Genomic DNA, 18,559 nt, shown 5'->3' with positions numbered 1-18,559 from the left:
CTTTGTATGGATCAGAGTCCCCTGAGCCAAAGGCAGAGGTCCGCGCCTTGAGCTTAGCCCGAATCTCCCCATTTACCCAGGGATTCTGGTTAGGATATATGCAAATGGAGGTTTTAGTGACAACATCGTCAATGCACTTGCTGATATATCCTGTGACAGAGTCTGTGAATTCATTGATGTTGCCATCAGCTGCATTCTCAAACATCTGCCAATCAGTTGTTTCAAAGCAGTTCTGTGAGACCCCCTCAGCTTCACTGTCCAAATTCTCTTGAGTTTGTCACGGTAGGACATGTCCTCATGGGCATACTTGCTTTCCTCAGCACAGCTTCAAGTGCTGTTATGTCATTCTTATAGCATGATGAGTTTCCAACAACTGCACACAATACTCCCAATAAATCAGGGTGTTGCTGACTGTTAACCTTGGTTCTACTTTCAGAGCGATTTGCCACCGTGAAAAGTGGCATGTCGGACATTCAGTCCCCAACGGGTTCTCCAGCCGAGTTCTCTGTTGTCCTGAATGACGAGAAGGTGGAAGGTGTATGGCTTAAAGACGGGAAAGAGGTAAGAAATTTACCAGGTGGTATGGCGGTGCCAGCCTCTGGGATGAGTTGTTGGCCATGTGGAGCTTGCTTGTTCTCCCCGTGGGTGTCTTCAAGGGAGACAGTAATAGAAAAAATGGAAAATAATTGGAAGATGTGTAGTCAGAGAGTGGTCCAAAGTTAAAGCCAGGAGATAAAATGGCATTTACAGTTATATGTTAACATAGATCAGCGTTTCTCATCCTTTAAGTATTTGTGACCCGAGTTTTCATAACAGTTTTAATTGCACCCCCCTAACGTTTTTTTGAAACCCTAATAAAATGTATTCCTATGTTTTTTGCTGCTGATACACCACTACAAGTTTAAAATTTCCCTGCAAATTGCGAAATTATGCCACATATGGCAACATTCGCTCCCCCTTTTTTGTTACCCTAGGGGGGTGCGCCCAACAGTTTGAGAACCGCTGACATAGATCAACATAATTAAGTAAACATTAGTCTAGTCCAAGCGCTACAGGTCAGAGTAATAAAATTCAAGCACAAAATACAAACTCCTTACTCTTCCTAATGTAATAAGGACAAATGGGGTCACAAAAAGAGATGGCCGCTCTGTATTGAAAAACTGCCAGAAGAATAAACAGATCTTTACAGACTAGAGTCCAAAACAAAACTGGCTAACAGGTTGAAAAGCTTTTCTATGAATATGGCTGAACGGAGGTGAAGTAAAGCATTCCTAAAGCACAACAGTCTCAAAAATGACTCAAAGTACCCGCCAGAAGGGGGAAAACCATAAAAATCCCTGGAGGAGTAACAGAAAGGGCAAACGTGGATCTTTATAAATTGAAAGTTTAATTTTTTCAGAATTGTTCTGTGGCACAACGTAAGCTCTGAGGGGCACAAGAGCCCAAAGAAGTTGACTGCAACAACAAAGGCAGTCCAAAGCAAACAATGTCCCAATATAAGAATCCAAGGAACAGTCGAAACATAACATTTCCAATAAGCTCTAGCTGCGGCCCTCCAGAGCTCCACTCCATTGAGGAGCTGGTCACTTTATATTATATGTCGGTGATTACACCTGGTTACACTATGGATAAGGTTGGGTTTGGGGGAGTCAAGTAAATCAAGTGACAAAATCCTGCAATTCAATTGGCTGCCCAGCGGAGCTACTGAATCGCAGAATTGTGGAGGTCTGCAGCTTGAGCCATCTTAACAGTTCAGTAATTCACAAAAGTAAAGAAAAACCACAAAAGATACTTTCCAACGGCAGCACATTCGATGATCCACCAGGAAATGTGGATTTTCCTTTATAGAGCTGAAGGAAATTCCATGACAGAGATGGACAGGTGACCCCGCCTCTTGGGGAACCACCCACAAAACACGTGGTGCATAGAAAAAGATCCTTAGACAAAAAGGAATGAAATAATCAACAATGTTAACACAACCAATGAGCAAAACAGACGTAAAAATGACATTTCAACCCCAGCCTTTCCCTGGCTGCAGTGTAACATCAGCAAGTCCATAAGTGGAGAAACTGGCATGAACAGTTCAAAATATCAAAAAATGCCTCACAAGAGGGAAAATTTGTAAAAAACTCCTTCACTGGGTGACTTCTCAGCACTGTGGAGGAAGAAGGAGATGATACTGTTAGTGACAGCGCCCCCTCTTATCACAGAGTGGTATTACATACATCTGATGACCCTGGAGGGTGATTTCCTGATACGCATGCATGACAAAAGATACAAAAAATTAATCTCCACCATCCTGTAACCTTCAGGCTGTACAACTGGGCTCCCAAACCTCAGACACAATATTACCTAACAAGGACCTGGGTTCCAAATAAAGATAGATAGATAGATAGATAGATAGATAGATAGATAGATAGATAGATAGATAGATAGATAGATAGATAGATAGATAGATAGATAGATAGATACTTTATTAATCCCAAGGGGAAATTCACATACTCCAGCAGAAGCATACTGATAAAAAACAATATTAAATTAAAGAGTGATAACAATGCAGGTATACAGACAGACAATAACTTTGTATAATGTTAACGTTTACCCCCCCCGGGTGGAATTGAAGAGTCGCATAGTGTGGGGGAGGAACGATCTCCTCAGTCTGTCAGTGGAGCAGGACGGTGACAGCAGTCTGTCGCTGAAGCTGCTCCTCTGTCTGGAGATGATCCTATTCAGTAGATGGAGTGGATTCTCCATGATTGACAGGGGCCTGCTTAGAGCCCGTCGCTCTGCCACGGATGTCAAACTGTCCAGCTCCGTGCCTACAACAGAGCCTGCATTCCTCACCAGTTTGTCCAGGCATGAGGCGTCCCTCTTCTTTATGCTGCCTCCCCAGCACACAACCGCGTAGAAGAGGGCACTCGCCACAACCGTCTGATAGAACATTTGCAGCATCTTATTGCAGATGTTGAAGGACGCCAGCCTTCTAAGGAAGTATAGTCGGCTCTGTCCTCTCTTGCACAGAGCATCAGTATTGGCAGTCCAGTCCAATTTATCATCCGGCTGCACTCCCAGGTATTTATAGGTCTGCACCCTCTGCACACAGTCACCTCTGATGATCATGGGGTCCAGGAGGGGCCTGGATTTTATTTGTCACAAACACTGTCAAGATGAACACAACAAATATTAACACAAGTGTAGAATGAAATAATTCTCTTGTCAGACAGAAGTTTCTAAATTATGGATGGTCCTTTCCTGTAGCTCCCCATGGCGGCACCTGTGACACCCAGCAGAGCTGTCCCATAGGACTCCAATTCCCAGCATGCCCTAATGACAGCAGTGACACTGGAGCACTGCCCTCTATCATGTTGATTGCATTCTTAAACAGGCTCTCTCCCCCATCTCTTCCATTTTTCCCACCTGGCACTTACAGTCTTTACAAATGAATTATTTGTTTAAAAAAATAAATAAAAACAGAAAATTCAAGTCAAGAGGCGTGTCTAGGCAAATAAGTCCCAACACACAAATTCAAAGACAAGAAAATCTGGACACCAGCATGAAAACATTAACACCTACAGAAAACCTCCGATACAAACTCAGTGATCTGCTGCTGACTCAATTCTCAGAGGGACTGAAACAGCTAGAGGGAGGAGCCAGCAGCAGTGATGTCAGAGTGGCTCCACCTCTTGAGGCTCCACCCACAAAGTGATAGGCATTTCAGCACATTTAAGAAGCTGGAGCACACATAAGAAATGATAAGTGAAACTAATGGAAATAACAAAAGCAAGAATAAAACAGTGAGTCAATGCAAGCCAGGTTTTTGTGCTGAGATGTAGGGTGAACTCTGGGACCATTTTAGATCTACAACCTGCAAAGGAGTGGCATCCTGTTCTTGAATTGGATTTGGTGATGTGTGTCATGTTGGGATGCCCACAGCAGCAGCAGAGGCAATATCTTCAAGCCTTAGCTTGATACAGGTAATGTCCCAACAAGTCTATTGACCTCCATGGAGGTTTCATTCTGGATATTAGGCTTGAGTCACAGACAATTTTCTGATTTTCCAGGTGACGGATATGAAAGGAATACAGATTGTGAAGCAGGGAGCTGTGCACAAACTGATCTTTGATAAGGTCGGCGATGAGCATGAAGGCAAACATACCTTCATGGCCAAAGGAGCAGAGAGTGAAGCTGTGCTGGCCATTGCAGGTATGTAATTGGCTGTGAGTGCCAGTATATGATGGATATTACTATTGTGACAAGTCTGAAATGAAAAGGGAGGGCATAAAATGGGCATGGGTTTAGCAAAGAGCTTTTCAGGAGGCTTATTTGTTGGTAGAAGGGTACCAGCTGGAATGGGACTGGGTGACTGTTTCTCACATCAAGCTATTAAATATACAGTAGAGGTCATAGCTGTGATGGAGGCAGAAGCCATCAAGTGACATTGTATAGCGGTGATCTGAGGACACTGAAGAGCTCCCTTTACTATAAAATTACAGTCATATGAAAAAGTTTGGGAACCCCTCTCAGCCTGCATAATAATCGACTCTCCTTTCAACAAAAAAGATAACAGTGGTATGTCTTTCATTTCCTACGAACATCTGAGTACTGCGGTGTTTTCTGACCAAAGATTTTAGTGAAGCAGTATTTAGTTGTATGAAATTAAATCAAATGTGAAAAACTGGCTGAGCAAACATGTGGGTCCCCTTGTGCTGATTTGAATGCCTGTCACTGCTCAATGCTGATTACTTGTAACACCAAATTGGTTGGATGAGCTCGTTAAGCCTTGAACTTCATAGACAGGTGTGTCCAATCATGAGATATAAAGGGATTTAAGGTGGTCAGTTACAAGTTGTGCTTCCTTCCCTTTGACTCTCCTCTGAAGAGTGACAGCATGGGATTCTCAAAGCAACTCTCCAAACATATGAAAACAAAGATTGTTCAGTCTTCTGATTTAGGGGAAGGCTACACAAAGCTATCTCAGAGATGTAAACTGTCAGCTTCTGTAACTGTAAGGAATGGAATCAGGAAATGGAAGGCCACAGGCACAGTTGCTGTTAAACCCAGCAGGTCTGGGAGGCCAAGAAAAATACAGGAGCGGCATATGAGCAGGATTGTGAGAATGGTGACAGACAACCCACAGATCACCTCCAAAGACCTGCAAGAACATCTTGCTGCAGAAGGTGTATCTGTACATCGTTCTACAATTCAGTGCAATTTGCTCAAAGAACATCTGTATGGCAGGGTGATGAGAAAGAAGCCCTTTCTGCACTCACACCACAAACAGAGTCGCTTGTTGTATGCAAATGCTCATTTAGACAAGCCAGATTCATTTTGGAACAAAGTGCTTTGGACTGATGAGACAAACATTGAGTTATTTGGTCATAACAAAAAGCATGGTGGAAGAAGAACACCGCATTCCAAGAAAAACACCTGCTACCTACTGTCAAATTTGCTGGAGGGTCCATCATATAATACAATACAATACAGTTTATTTCTGTATAGCCCAAAATCACACAGGAAGTTCCGCAATGGGCTTTAACAGGCCCTGCCTCTTGACAGCCCCCCAGCCTTGACTCTCTAAGAAGACAAGGAAAAACTCCTGCTGTGGGGCTGTGTGGCTAGTTCAGGGACTTGGGGCCCTTGTTAAAGTTGAGGGTCGTTTGAATTCAACCCAATATCAACAAATTCTTCAGGATAATGTTCAAGCATCAGTCACAAAGTTGAAGTTACGCAGGGGTTGGATATTCCAACAAGACAATGACCCAAAACACAGTTCAAAATCTACAAAGGCATTCATGCAGAGGGAGAAGTACAATATTCTGGAATGGCCGTCACAGTCCCCTGACTTGAATATCATCGAAAACCTATGGGATGATTTGAAGCAGGCTGTCCATGCTCGGCAGTCATCAACTTTAACTGAACTGGAGAGATTTTGTATGAAGAATGGTCAACAATACGTCCATCCAGAATCCAGACACTTATCAAAGGCTATAAGAGGACAGCGTCTAGAGGCTGTTAGATTTACAAAAGGAGGCTCCACTAAGTATTGATGTCATATCTCTGTTGGGGTGCCCAAATTTATGCACCTGTCTAATTTTGTTATGATGCATATTGCATATTTTCTGTTAATCCAATAAACGTAATGTCACTGGTGAAATACTACTGTCTCCATAAGGCATGTCAGATATTAAAAGGAAGTTGCTACTTTGAAAGTTCAGCCAATGAGAAACAAAAACCCAAAGAATTAATTGGGGTTCCAATAATTTTCATATGATTGTAACTCATGGGTTCAAATAGAAGGGCAGTGCAACTCAACCTCTGAGTTTGTAGGTGGAAGATAAGATGGGCTGAAGGCTCACTGACCAGTAAGTGTTATAATCAGAGGTACTGCGGAATCTGGACATAACAAGATAGATAGATAGATAGATAGATAGATAGATAGATAGATAGATAGATAGATAGATAGATAGATAGATAGATAGATAGATAGATAGATAGATAGATAGATAGATAGTGTAGAAGGGTACAGCCCGGACACAGACAGGCAGACACGTTGCAGTCCATCACCACACGTTTATTTACAATATTCACTATTTTATACAAGTCCTTACGTGCACCTCACCAAATCCCCACAGTCCCTCAAAGTCCAGGCTTTCACCAGCCACTTTCTTCTTCCTTTCCACAACACACACAGGGCTCCTCCTGCCGCCTCCTCAGACCTCGTCTACCTCCTCACCCGACTCCAGCCTTGATTGCAGGGCGGCGGCTCCTTAAATAGGCGGCTGATTGAGGGCCGCACCCGGCCACCTGCCACATGACTCCCCCGCTAGCTGAGACCTCCTGGGACCAGCGAACCATTCCGGGAGGACGGGAACCCCTCGGCGGCAAGCCAACACATTGTAGCCTAGGGCCCGATCCTGCAAATCCAAAAGAAAAACAAGGGCGGAGGCGTTGCCCTGACGCAGCCCCTCGGCTCGTCCTCAGCTGGGCCAACGCTCTCGGCCCCGATCGGCGCCCCGATGCTCCCTTTCTCGGCTTCCCAGCCCGAGCAGTCCGTGCTCCCCGCCACGGAATCACCAGTGGGATTACTCTCCGTTTCGACCTCTCCAGCTGCGGGATTCTCCTCTGCCTCCGCAGAGGACGGCCCTTTGCGGGACACGCGCACCCAGCAGCATGTCCTCGCTTATCGGAGGAACTGGCTTCCCCAAGCCGCTTCCTCCGTTTACTTTGTGACGCCACAGCGGTTCGGATCTGCCCATTGTAAGAGGGCAGACCCAGCCTCGCTGGCGTCCGGAGCTTAACGGGGTCAGTCTCCCTTACCTTCCCCGCTGTGCCTCTCCGTCCAGGAGCTCCTGCAGTGCGCAGATCCTCTTCTGCCTGCGGCTCTCGATCCGACACCACTGCCATCCCTCCCGAGTCCAGCATCTCCGCCCGGAGGGCACATCGCTCGGCCGGCGGCGACAGCACAAGGCGCAGTTGTTTTTTCAGCTCCTGCAATATCGCCGCCAAGGAGAGAGAAGCAGACGGCGGTGGGCTTACCTCGCGAGTAGTTCCACTCACCGACTGCTCTCTGTGGACACTTCCTTGCTGCCCACTCGGGTTTCTTCTCGGCACGAGACGGACATTCCCTGCTCCCGCCTCTGCCCAATCGTTGGCAGGAGGACAGGACACGCTGCCCAATCCCGTGCCTGCTACGAGGAGGGACCTTCGGTCTGCGGCCTCCTCACCCTCATTCCACACTCGAGGGCGAGGTTCTGGGCAGCTCCGCGGCTGCTGCGGCTGCAGCATCTCCTTCCAGGCAGCTCTCCTAGCTGCCACCGCGCTCCCAAGCTGCCCCTGAAATACAAAGTCTGAAAGCAGACCGCTCATGGTCTGCGACTCCACATTTCTCTGCGGGGTTCGGTGCACGCCGCCCCTGCGGCACGTGGGTGAGTTCGCCTGCTGTGCCGGGCCTTCCACAGACAATTCACTATATGCAGGTCCGCACCTCGTGCCAGGTGCAGCATCCTGCCGACTACGCCACTGTAGAAGGGTACAGCCCGGACACAGACAGGCAGACACGTTGCAGTCCATCACCACACGTTTATTTACAATATTCACTATTTTATACAAGTCCTTACGTGCACCTCACCAAATCCCCACAGTCCCTCAAAGTCCAGGCTTTCACCAGCCACTTTCTTCTTCCTTTCCACAACACACACAGGGCTCCTCCTGCCGCCTCCTCAGACCTCGTCTACCTCCTCACCCGACTCCAGCCTTGATTGCAGGGCGGCGGCTCCTTAAATAGGCGGCTGATTGAGGGCCGCACCCGGCCACCTGCCACAATAGATACTTTATTAATCCCAAGGGGAAATTCACATTTCACAGATAGTGATTATATACAGTACCCGCTGTAATGTTTGAGACAAAGACACTTTGTTCCTTGATTTCCCCCTCTGCTACGATAAGATAAGATAAGATAAGATAAGAACTTTATTTATCCCGAGGGAAATTCTTTTGTCATATTTAAAAATGATAAAATATATTTAAAATTATAAATCTAACAATTCAGACATCGTGATTAAAGTGCACATTGCAAACTTTAATTTAAGGGGATTTGCAGACATTTTGGTTCCGCCACATAGAATTGACAACACTTTTTCTACACGGTTCCCCCCATTTCAGGGCACCCTAATGTTTATAGTCAGAGTTGTTTGTGATTCCTCAAGTGTGTTTAATGGCTTCATAAGATACCTTGGCTTTCTTCTACCCTTTGGAGTCTGTAGCTGCCATTGTTCAACATGAGGAGTTGAGCTGTGCCATAAAAGTCAAAGAAGCCATTATGATGCCGAAAAATAAGAATCAAACTATTGGCAACATCAGTAACAAATTAGGATGACTGACATGAACTGTCTGGAATATCATCAAGAAGAAAGAACACACTGGTGGGCTCCGTAATCACAAAGTGAGTGGTAGGCCAAAGAAGACCTCCACTGCTGAGGACATTAGAATCCTCACTATGATAAAGAAAAAGCCCCAAATGCCTGTCTGACAGACCAGAAACAGTCTTCAGGGGTCCGGTGTGTGTGTGTGTGTGTCAGAGACGACTATCATGAGAAGACTTCATGAACAAATGTATAGAGGCCACATTGCAAGATGAACACCACTACTGTTGTTAGCCACAAAAACAGGATGGCCAGATTAGTTTTTGACTTAAAAGTGTCTGCAGAATTCTGGAAAAAGGTCTTGTGGACAGACGAGACAAAGAAGGGCCTGATCAGAGTGACAGCAAGAGCAAAGTGTGGAGATGACAAGGAACTGCCCAGCATCCAAAGCTGACCACCTCATCTGTTAAACTAGGTGCATGTATGGCTGCAACAGGTCCTGACTGGCACACTTCTCTTCACTGATGATGGAATTGCTGATGGTAGTTGCACAATGAATTCAGGGGTGTGTAGAAAGAACTGATCTGCTCAAGATCCAGTGAATACATCCAAACTCTTCATCCTACAACAATTTAATGATCCAAATATACTGATGAGGCAACACAGGAGTTTGGATAAAATCCTTGAATGGCCAATCCAGTCACCCGATTTCAATCCAATTAAGCAGGCCTTCCACATGCTGAAGAGAAAACTGAAAGGGTCAAGCCCCCAGAAACAAGCAGAGCTGAAGATGGCTGCATTAGAGGCTTGGCAGAGCACCACCTGATGATGTCTGTGAATCGCAGTCTTCAAGCAGTCATTGCACACAAGGGATACACGACAAAGAACTAAAAATGACGACTTTAACTCTTTGAGGGCTGAATATTTTTTCCAAAAAACAGTTTCTGTAAAGCAATGGCTTCACAAAGAAATCAACATAAAACGTCTGTTGCTGCATGCTGTTGTTAGCCAATTTGACAAGAATGTGCGGCAGACTTGCTGCCAAGCTGTCTTCACGTGGCTGAGGCAGCAGCAGCAGCGATCACGGTTTCTACCTCTTATCACTGTTAAGTGGCACACCTCCCTGGTGAACATTGCCATTGGCGTATCAGCTACATGAACCCGTTCAGCGCCATGGGGACCAGTCAACTGAAGTTGGAACCTCACATTCATTTTCGATGACTTGTATCAAAATCATTGTCCGACCAGTCATAGTCCAGTACAGAGATAATAAGCCAAACATCGTCCATGCAGTAGTTTTGCTTTATGCATTCACTTTGATCTCTTGGTAAATGTCAGTGCCATTTTTGCTGTTGTTTGCACCTTGCTACTCACGCAAGCGCAGGAAATCTCGGTCAAACCAATGAAACTAACTTTCCTTCTAGCAACGAGAGTCCAGCTAAAACATAACAGTTGGTTTTGTCACAGTTTACAGTCGATTACCATTGTCAACTCCTCCATTTGACAAAAGTCGACATCAGCTGTGAAAGAGTTAATAGACCTGCCATTGCTGTGTTTAAACATTATGGTGCCCTGAAATCGGAAGGACCGTTTTAGAAAAAGTGTCGTGAGACAGAAATGTCTGCAGATCCCCTTAAATGAATGTCTGCAATGTGCATTTTAATCACAATGTCTCAATTGTTGATTTATCATTTTAAACTGTGCAGCTGAAGGGGGAAATCAAGGAAAAAACGGGTCTTTGTCCCAAACATTACGGAGTGCACTGTAAGATCAGGATTGGTCCTTTGCTCCAGTTGTCCTGATGTCCTCTCTTTTTGCACCCCATAGGTCTATGGGCCGTTGAGGCCAACAGTGGGAGCCTCCTTTCTTGCCCGTACTCCTTTGCTTTCCTGAATGCCCAAGCCGGTGTATTCCTAGTGTGATAAAGGCGCTATATTGGATAGACAAAGATAGACACAGAGGCACATGTAAAAATAAAATACAGGTTTATTTTTGTTCAGCTGGTGACCACGTCTTCCCCATGTCCCCCAGCCCCAACACAGTCCCGCAAAAGCACAAACCCAAACACCAAGGCAAAAAGCAAACTTCTCTCTTCTTCTCCACCACTCCTCTCTGGCACACGTTGTCCTCCTCCTCCCGACTCTCGCTACGAGTAGTGGCTGCTGGCTCTTTCTTATAGCCCACCCGGAAGTGCTCCAGGTGATAATTGACCAAATTCAGGCTGCACTTCCGGGTGTGGCTGCGTTCCCACCCAGGAAGCCATGCAGCTCCCCCTGGTGGTGGCCACGGAGTCCAACAAGGATGAGCTCTGGTGTAAAACAATTGTGGCACCGATGCAACCCAGGGGGGGCTGCCACCAAGTGTTCAGGGGGAAGTAAGTGGCCTCCCATGACCGCTTCCCCGGATTCAGTGCCAGAGGGGCGTCCCGGCCTGGGCCAAACACTAGATATCATCCATTTACCTTCTCTGCCCTCCTCCTTTTCTCACCCCTTCAACCCCAGCAAGCATCAGTGTCTTTATCAGCCAGTTGTCTCTCATTCTCCATTTATGCACAAGCAATAGCAGTCTCCTTGTTTTAATCATGACAATAGTGATAATATCTCTTTTCAAATCTAAACAGTCTTTATGCTGCTCACCTTCTCCTTCCAACATATTCTCATTATTTTCCCATAACACACCATTTCAAACGCATTCCGCATTCTCTGATTGGTACTTTCCAGAATAAAAGATATCCCACACGATGTTCTTTCAATCTACACAATAAATGATGATTTATAAATGTATAATGTATAAGCAGTGGTAGCGCTGCTGCCTCCCAGTAAGGACACCTGGGTTCGCTTCCCAGGTCCCCCCTGCGTGGAGTTTGCATGTTCTCTCCATGTCTGCATGGATTTCCTCCCACAATCCAAAGACATGCAGGTTAGGTGGATTGGTGATCCTAAATTGTCCCATGTGTGAGTGCTTGCTGTATGTGTGTGTGACCTGCGGTGGGCTGGCACCCTGCCCGGGATTTGTTCCTGCCTTGTGCCCTGTGTTGGCTGGGATTGGCTCCAGCAGACCCCCGTGACCCTGTGTTAGGATATTGTGGGTTGGATAACGACTGACTGACTGTCTGCTGAATAATTTATTGGCTGAAAAACCTCAATGCTAACTGTCAGAGTGAATCCAGCAGGGGGCGCTAGCTCCCTGGTTGGAATAAGTTCTTTTGTAATTACAGCATGTTACATAATCCAAAGGGTGGCACGGTGGTGTAGCGTTGCTTCCTCGCAGTAAGGAGACCTGGGTTCGCTTCCCGGGTCCTCCCTGCGTGGAGTTTGCATGTTCTCCCCGTGTCTGCGTGGGTTTCCTCCCACAGTCCAAAGACATGCAGCTGAGGTGCATTGGCGAAACTAAATTGTCCCTAGTGTGTGCTTGGTGTGTGTGTATGTGTGTGCCCTGCGGTGGGCTGGCACCCTGCCTGTGATTTGTTCCTGCCTTGCGCCCTGTGTTGGCTGGGATTGGCTCCAGCAGACCCCCGGGACCCTATGTTAGGATATAGCAGGTTGGAAAATGGATGGATGGATGGATAAATTATACTTTTTTTTTTTAATTAACCCCTCTTGTTTTCAGATCCTCCCGTGATTGACCCTAATGTGTTGGAACTTCTGGGTGCCCACCCAGTGACTGTGAAGGCTGGACACACTGCCACCATTAAAATCCCTTTTAAGGGCAAGCCAATGCCCAAAGCCACCTGGTACAAAGATGGCATCGAGATGATGGATGACGAGCGCACCAAACTGGAGAAGGATTCAGAGAGCACCGTCCTGATTCTCCACAAGTGCGTGCGGGAGGACAGCGGCGCCGTCATGCTGCGTCTGAAGAGCGACTGCGGGCACCGCCATCGCCAACCTGCACCTCAATGTTGTTGGTAAGCTCGCATCGACTGCGATTTTGTCTTCTAATGTATTTTTATGGGTATTATCTGCTGTCAATTTCTAAGATTCGTTTTCTTTCGTGGGGTGTCAGTTTTGTTTGTAGGAATGACGTCATTTTTGTATGTCTGGATGCTATTTACAGAAATTGGGCCAGCATTCAGGATTATTTGTACCTCATGAGCGTTTTGTTTACCCCCAGAAAAGCTAAAAAAGAGCTAAAAACGTTGAATTGTTTTTCTTTTTTTATTAACCTCCTTAGTGTTCGACCGAGCGTCACTCGGGCTATAAAAATTCCAGCAGCATAAGTGCCAAGCGTTGCTGTGTTAGCGTCAGGCCCGAGTGTTACCCGGGCACCGGTGCAGACACGTCTTCTCCTAGCCTCATAATGGCATCTCGTAAGAAACGTTTTTCAGCAGCTCAGGTGTTGCACACCCTTGACAGTGATACAAACAGCCATGATGATGTGAATCTGTCTTCAGGCAGTGAAACTGAAACGGACAGTAAAATCAAAAGGGATTGTAATGAATCTGAACGTGACGCTCATGACAGTCACACAAGTGCAGTGTGCTGTTCAACAGCTGATCAGACTGGAAAGAAAATCTGTAAGGAATCACGCTACTATTGTCCTCGACTGTGATATTGGATTGTGTATTTCACCGTGCTTCAAGATATACCACACAAATGACACAATGGGCTGCATCAGGAGTGGGCAGGAGGAGGGAGTATAGGGACCTCATCATGGACTTTGTTAAATGGTGCGACTCAAACCACCTACACCTGACACCAACAAAACCAAAGAGATGGTGGTGGACTTTAGGAGGCCCAGACACTCATGGACCCTGTGATCATCAGAGGTGACTGTGTGCAGATGGTTCAGACCTATAAATACCTGGGAGTGCAGCTGGATGATAAATTGGACTGGGCTGCCAATACCTGATGCTCTGTGTAAGAAAGGACAGAGCTGACTATACTTCCTTAGAAGGCTGGCGTCCTTCAACATCTGCAATAAGATGCTGCAGATGTTCTATCAGACGGTTGTGCCGAACGCCCACTTCTACATGGTGGTGTGCTGGGGGAGTCAGCATTAAGAAGAAGAACGCCTCATGCCTGGACAAACTGGTGAGGAAGGCAGGCTCTATTGTAGGCACGGAGCTGGACAGTTTGACATCCGTGGCAGAGCGAAGGGCGCTGAGCAGACCTCCTGTCAATCATGGAGAATCCACTGCCATCCACTGAATAGGATCATCTCCAAGACAGAGGAGCAGCTTCAGTGACAGACTGCTGTCACCGTCCTGCTCCACTGACAGAACTGAGGAGATCGTTCCTCCCCCAAACTATGCGACTCTTTAATTCCACCGCGGAGGGTAAACGTTAACATTATACAAAGTTATTGTCTGTTTTTACCTGAATTTTTATACTCTTTAATATTTTTTTTTGTATCAATATGCTGCTACTGGAGTATGTGAATTTCCCCCTTGGGATTAATAAAGTCTTCTATCTCTCTATCTCATTAATCCTGGAGTGGAATGGAACCCTTTTGTGAGTAGAAGCAGGATAGAATTTTGTTGGGAGCTGCTGGAAGCAGGATGAAACTTTGATAAGCGCGGTCAGGAGTTGGACTGAAAAATCCGGGTCATGCAGACCTTTTGCACCCTTCAGCGTGTCATAACCCTATAATAGTAGATTATATAATTTCACTGAAAAGGTCAGCCATGACATTTCTCTCACACTCTTCAAGCTGCCACCAACTCGTGTGGTTCACACTGAGTCCAGAATTCCATACCTGTGATGCTCAGGTTTGTCCAATACAATACAATTTATTTTTGCACAGCCCAAAATCATGCAAGGAGTGCTTGCATCGGCCCTGTCTTTTGACAGGGCCCTGAGTGTGTTGTGTGAAGGAAAGAGAGACGGCCAGTGAAGGAGCCAGGACTTTGGGAGACGGTGGGTGTTTGTTGGTGTGGTGCACTTAAGACTTGTATATATTAAGTGTATAATAAATATGTGGTGATGGCTTTAAATGTGTCTGCCTGCCTGTGTCCGGGACGCTCCCTTTCACAAGACAAAAAAAAAAAAAAAACTCTTGTAGGGAAAAAAGAAAACATGGAAGAAATATTGGGAAAGGCCTTCAAAGAGAGACCCTTTTCCAGGTAGGCTGGGGTGTGCAGTGCATGTCAAAAAAGGAGGGTAAATACAATACAATATACCGATCAGGAAACAAGTATTCCTCAATACAATTCACTAATACAACAAATGCAAGTAGATATCCCAATAATACAATTCAGATTAGTTCAGAGTCCTGGAGACCTCGGTCATCAAGCTGCATCCCCCTACTGGCCATTCCACAACTGAGTCAATGCTGAGCCAGCCAGTCTGATGAAAGGGCCCCTGTACCTGTTGATTTCAGCGCTCCTAGGTTTGTACCTTACGAGGGTACGATTCCTAAGTTTTGTTTGCCAGATTTGCCCCTGGGGACAAATTAAAGTTCTATAAAGTTCTATTTGCATGGCCAATCTTGTGAGACAGTAACCTATAGGGTAACCATAAACTTGTTTCTTTCCAGACAAGCCAAAGCCACCGCAAGGGAAGGTTGAGTTTCTCGAGCGGAAAGGCAAGTGCATTAAGATGAAATGGAAGGCCCCTCGAGACCAACGGGGGCAAACAGATCACCAACTTCATCATTGAGCGACGGCTGGTCGGCAAAAAATCATGGATCAAAGTTGGGGAAGTGGACCACACCACCACTTGCTTCACTAATAACAAGGTAGAAGAAGGCCGGGCCTACCAAGTTTCGGATCCGGGCTGTTTAACGCTGAGGGGGGTGAGTGACCCTCTTGAGACAGAGGAGGTCTTTGCTGGAGAACCCATAGGTAAGTAATGAGGTTATGGCTTCTAATAAACCGAATTAAACTACGAAGAGGTAGTCTAACCAGTGTTAAAATAATAATGACAGAATATAACGTGGCAAAGCAAATGAAATATTAATTTTATTAATATTAATATTAAGAATATTGTTAGAATAGAAACAATGTGCTAATGGGATTTTAATAGGGCTGGATGATTAATTGATTTAAAATCAAATTTGAGATTTAAAACAAACAATTAGCAAATTGTAAAGGCTCCAATTTAGTTTATACATTATTCAACAACAACAAAATTTATTTATATAGCATATTTTCATACAAATAATGTAGCTCAAAGTGCTATACATAATGAAGTAAAGAGAAATAAAAGACAAAGTAAGAATTAGAATAAGACAACACTAATTAACATAGAATAAGAGTAAGGTCCAGTGTCTGACCAATGCAGGGTGCCAGACCAATAGAGCCATTGCCTATTAAAATGTTATTTGAAATTTATTTTTAAAAAGATCTTGTTCGAAGACAAAGCATTAGAATATTACAAACAATCTGGACGAGAAACAGGCCATTCAGCCTAACAAAGCTCACTAGTCCAGTCCACTTATTTCTTCCAAAAACATCAAGTCGAGTTTTGAAAGTTACCAACGTCTACTGTCTCCCCACACTACTTGGTCACTTATTCCAAGCGTCTATCTATTCTTTGTTGTGAAGAAAAACTTCCTAGTGTTTCTGTGAAATTTACTTTAACAAGTTTCCAACTCTGTCCCCATGATCTTGATGAACACATTTTAAAATAACCATCTTGATCCACTGGACTAATTCCCTCATAATTTTAAACCACTTCAGTCAGGTCTCCTCTTCCTCTCCTTAAAGCTCAGCTCTTTTAATCTGTCCTCATAAACTCATCCCCTGTAGCCCTGGACTCAGCCTAGTCGCCTCTTCTCTGGACCGTCTCTAGTGCTGGCTATGTCATTTTTGTAGCCTGGAGCACCAAAACTGCACCCAGGACCTCCAGATGAGGGACTCACCAGTGTGTTATAAAGCTTGAGCAAGAACCTCCTTGAACTTGCACTCCACACATCAAGGCGCTATATAACCTGACATTCTGTTAGCCATCTTAATGGCTTCTGAACACTGTCTGGCAGTTGATAGTGTCTGAGTCCACTATGACTCCTAATCGTCCTTCTCATAAGGTGGATTCTCGATTTTCCGACCAGCCGGCCCATTGTGTATTCACACCTCACATTTTTACTTTTTAATGTGTAATACTTCCATTACTGACATTCAATTTTCATCTGCCACCAATCTGCCGAAGCCTTTGTGTTGTCCAAGTCCTTCTGTGATGATTATAACATATTCCAAATGATCTGCTAATCCACTGTGAAAATGACCAGTCTTGACACACAAGAAAGGTTTGGGGCAGCCACTTGTATACTTGAAGCCTGGCTGCAAAAAGGCAGAAATACAGATCAGCCTCTGATGTGTACAGAATTGATCCAAAACAGAACTGAAGTTACTGAGGAAGTTGTCTTGTATTTAAGGCAGGCATGTGGAAGTGATGTTATTGAGGCCCGTAACCAGAAGAGACATCCTCGGCGGCTAGAACTGGAAGTCGATGTTCTTGGGGCCAGACCTGAAAGTACGTCATCAGGCCTGAATCAGGCAGAATTTCCCGTCTCCGGTCCGCAGAGATAAAAGAGGAAGGTTTAGTGCACCACGCCACCCCCTGGCCTGGTGTGGAATTACCTTCTTTTTGTCCATTTAACTGCCTCAAATGTGCATATTTGTGACATCACCTATCTTGGTATCATCAGCAAACTTAACCAGCTTGTTACTTATATTCCTATCCAAATCATCTATATAATAAAAGCCCAGCGCGGTGTCCGTGTCCGTGTCCGGGTCCGGGTTCCTTTTGGCTGTATAGCCACCCCGTAGAAAAGCCCCAGTCTTTCCCCTCTCAGAATTCCTGCTTACCCCCCTCCGTTCTTTCCCCTTTACTTTTATTTTTCCTGTTCCCGAAAATCTTTTCAAAAGAAAAGTAAAGAAATAGACAGAGCGTCACATTAACGTCTTCTGCCCTCTGCCCCTACCGCGTCCACCGCGCTTCTCGCGTTTTTATTTATACAAACACATTACATATAAAAACTATTTACAAAAAAAAAATCAATCCAATTTTCCAAAGAGAACTATTTACAATACACATAGACTTTATACAAAAAAATATCCTAATTATATATTCTCAACAAGTGAAAATTAAAGAAAATACTGTATATATATATATATATATTATATATATATATATATATATATATATATATAGCATACCTTTTCAAAACAAAAGTAAAGAAAATAGACAGAGCGTCACATTAACGTCTTCTCCCCTCTGCCTATTAAATAATAAATGAAATCGATTATAAATTATTAACACAAAGTAAATGAAATAAAAAAATCATGAAAGAAACAGAAACCACAACCTACCCTTACAGCGTCCACCGCGCTTCTGGTGTTAGAGCCAAAAACGTGGTGTATGCAGGTTATGAGGTGTGACGCTAATTAACGCCCGTACTACAACAGATTATATTGTTGATATACTATTAACTATTTACAGGGATCTACTCTTTTGGGGAAGTTCATAACAAAAAAAAAATTATAAATAACATTTACACTTTGCTACATGTGCACTTGAGTATTTCGAGCCCTGCGTCTGAGTCGGATGGGTGTTTCAAGCTGCGATTTTCTATTTTCTCCCTTCCAGCCCGCTATGCCTTTCCGTCTTCAGCTACCCATGTGCACCTGTACGGAGGAGACCTTATCGAACAATGCCGAAACGAAAGGCAACTGAACCTGCTCCTGCGAGAGAGGACACATTACAGCGTGATCACGAAGCAAACAGGCAAAGGCGTGCCAGTCGCTCGCAAGAAAC

General features: G+C 45.0%; 1 protein-coding gene across 1 annotated transcript; it reads left to right on the top strand.

Moving 5' to 3' along the window:
• The first annotated feature begins 441 nt into the window (after positions 1-441).
• Positions 442-15,550, top strand: LOC127526494 (immunoglobulin superfamily member 22-like). Its single transcript, XM_051922038.1, has 4 exons — positions 442-561; positions 4,062-4,203; positions 12,471-12,768; positions 15,339-15,550. Coding segments are annotated over exons 1-4 (540 nt in total). The 5' UTR covers positions 442-462; the 3' UTR covers positions 15,340-15,550.
• The last annotated feature ends 3,009 nt before the right edge of the window (positions 15,551-18,559 follow it).

Source organism: Erpetoichthys calabaricus, unplaced genomic scaffold (assembly GCF_900747795.2).
Source record: "Erpetoichthys calabaricus unplaced genomic scaffold, fErpCal1.3, whole genome shotgun sequence".
In the NCBI taxonomy this organism is placed as follows: domain Eukaryota; kingdom Metazoa; phylum Chordata; class Cladistia; order Polypteriformes; family Polypteridae; genus Erpetoichthys; species Erpetoichthys calabaricus.
The sequence above is the reverse complement of the archived record's forward strand: the minus strand, read 5'-3'. Positions and strand labels throughout refer to the sequence as shown.

Bases quoted from the DNA above. Each gene is read 5' to 3' on its own strand.
- LOC127526494 (XM_051922038.1), top strand. From the start codon at position 463: ATGTCGGACATTCAGTCCCCAACGGGTTCTCCAGCCGAGTTCTCTGTT. The intron at 562-4,061 runs GTAAGAAATTTA...CTGATTTTCCAG, and splicing joins GGCTTAAAGACGGGAAAGAG to GTGACGGATATGAAAGGAAT. The intron at 4,204-12,470 runs GTATGTAATTGG...TCTTGTTTTCAG, and splicing joins AGCTGTGCTGGCCATTGCAG to ATCCTCCCGTGATTGACCCT.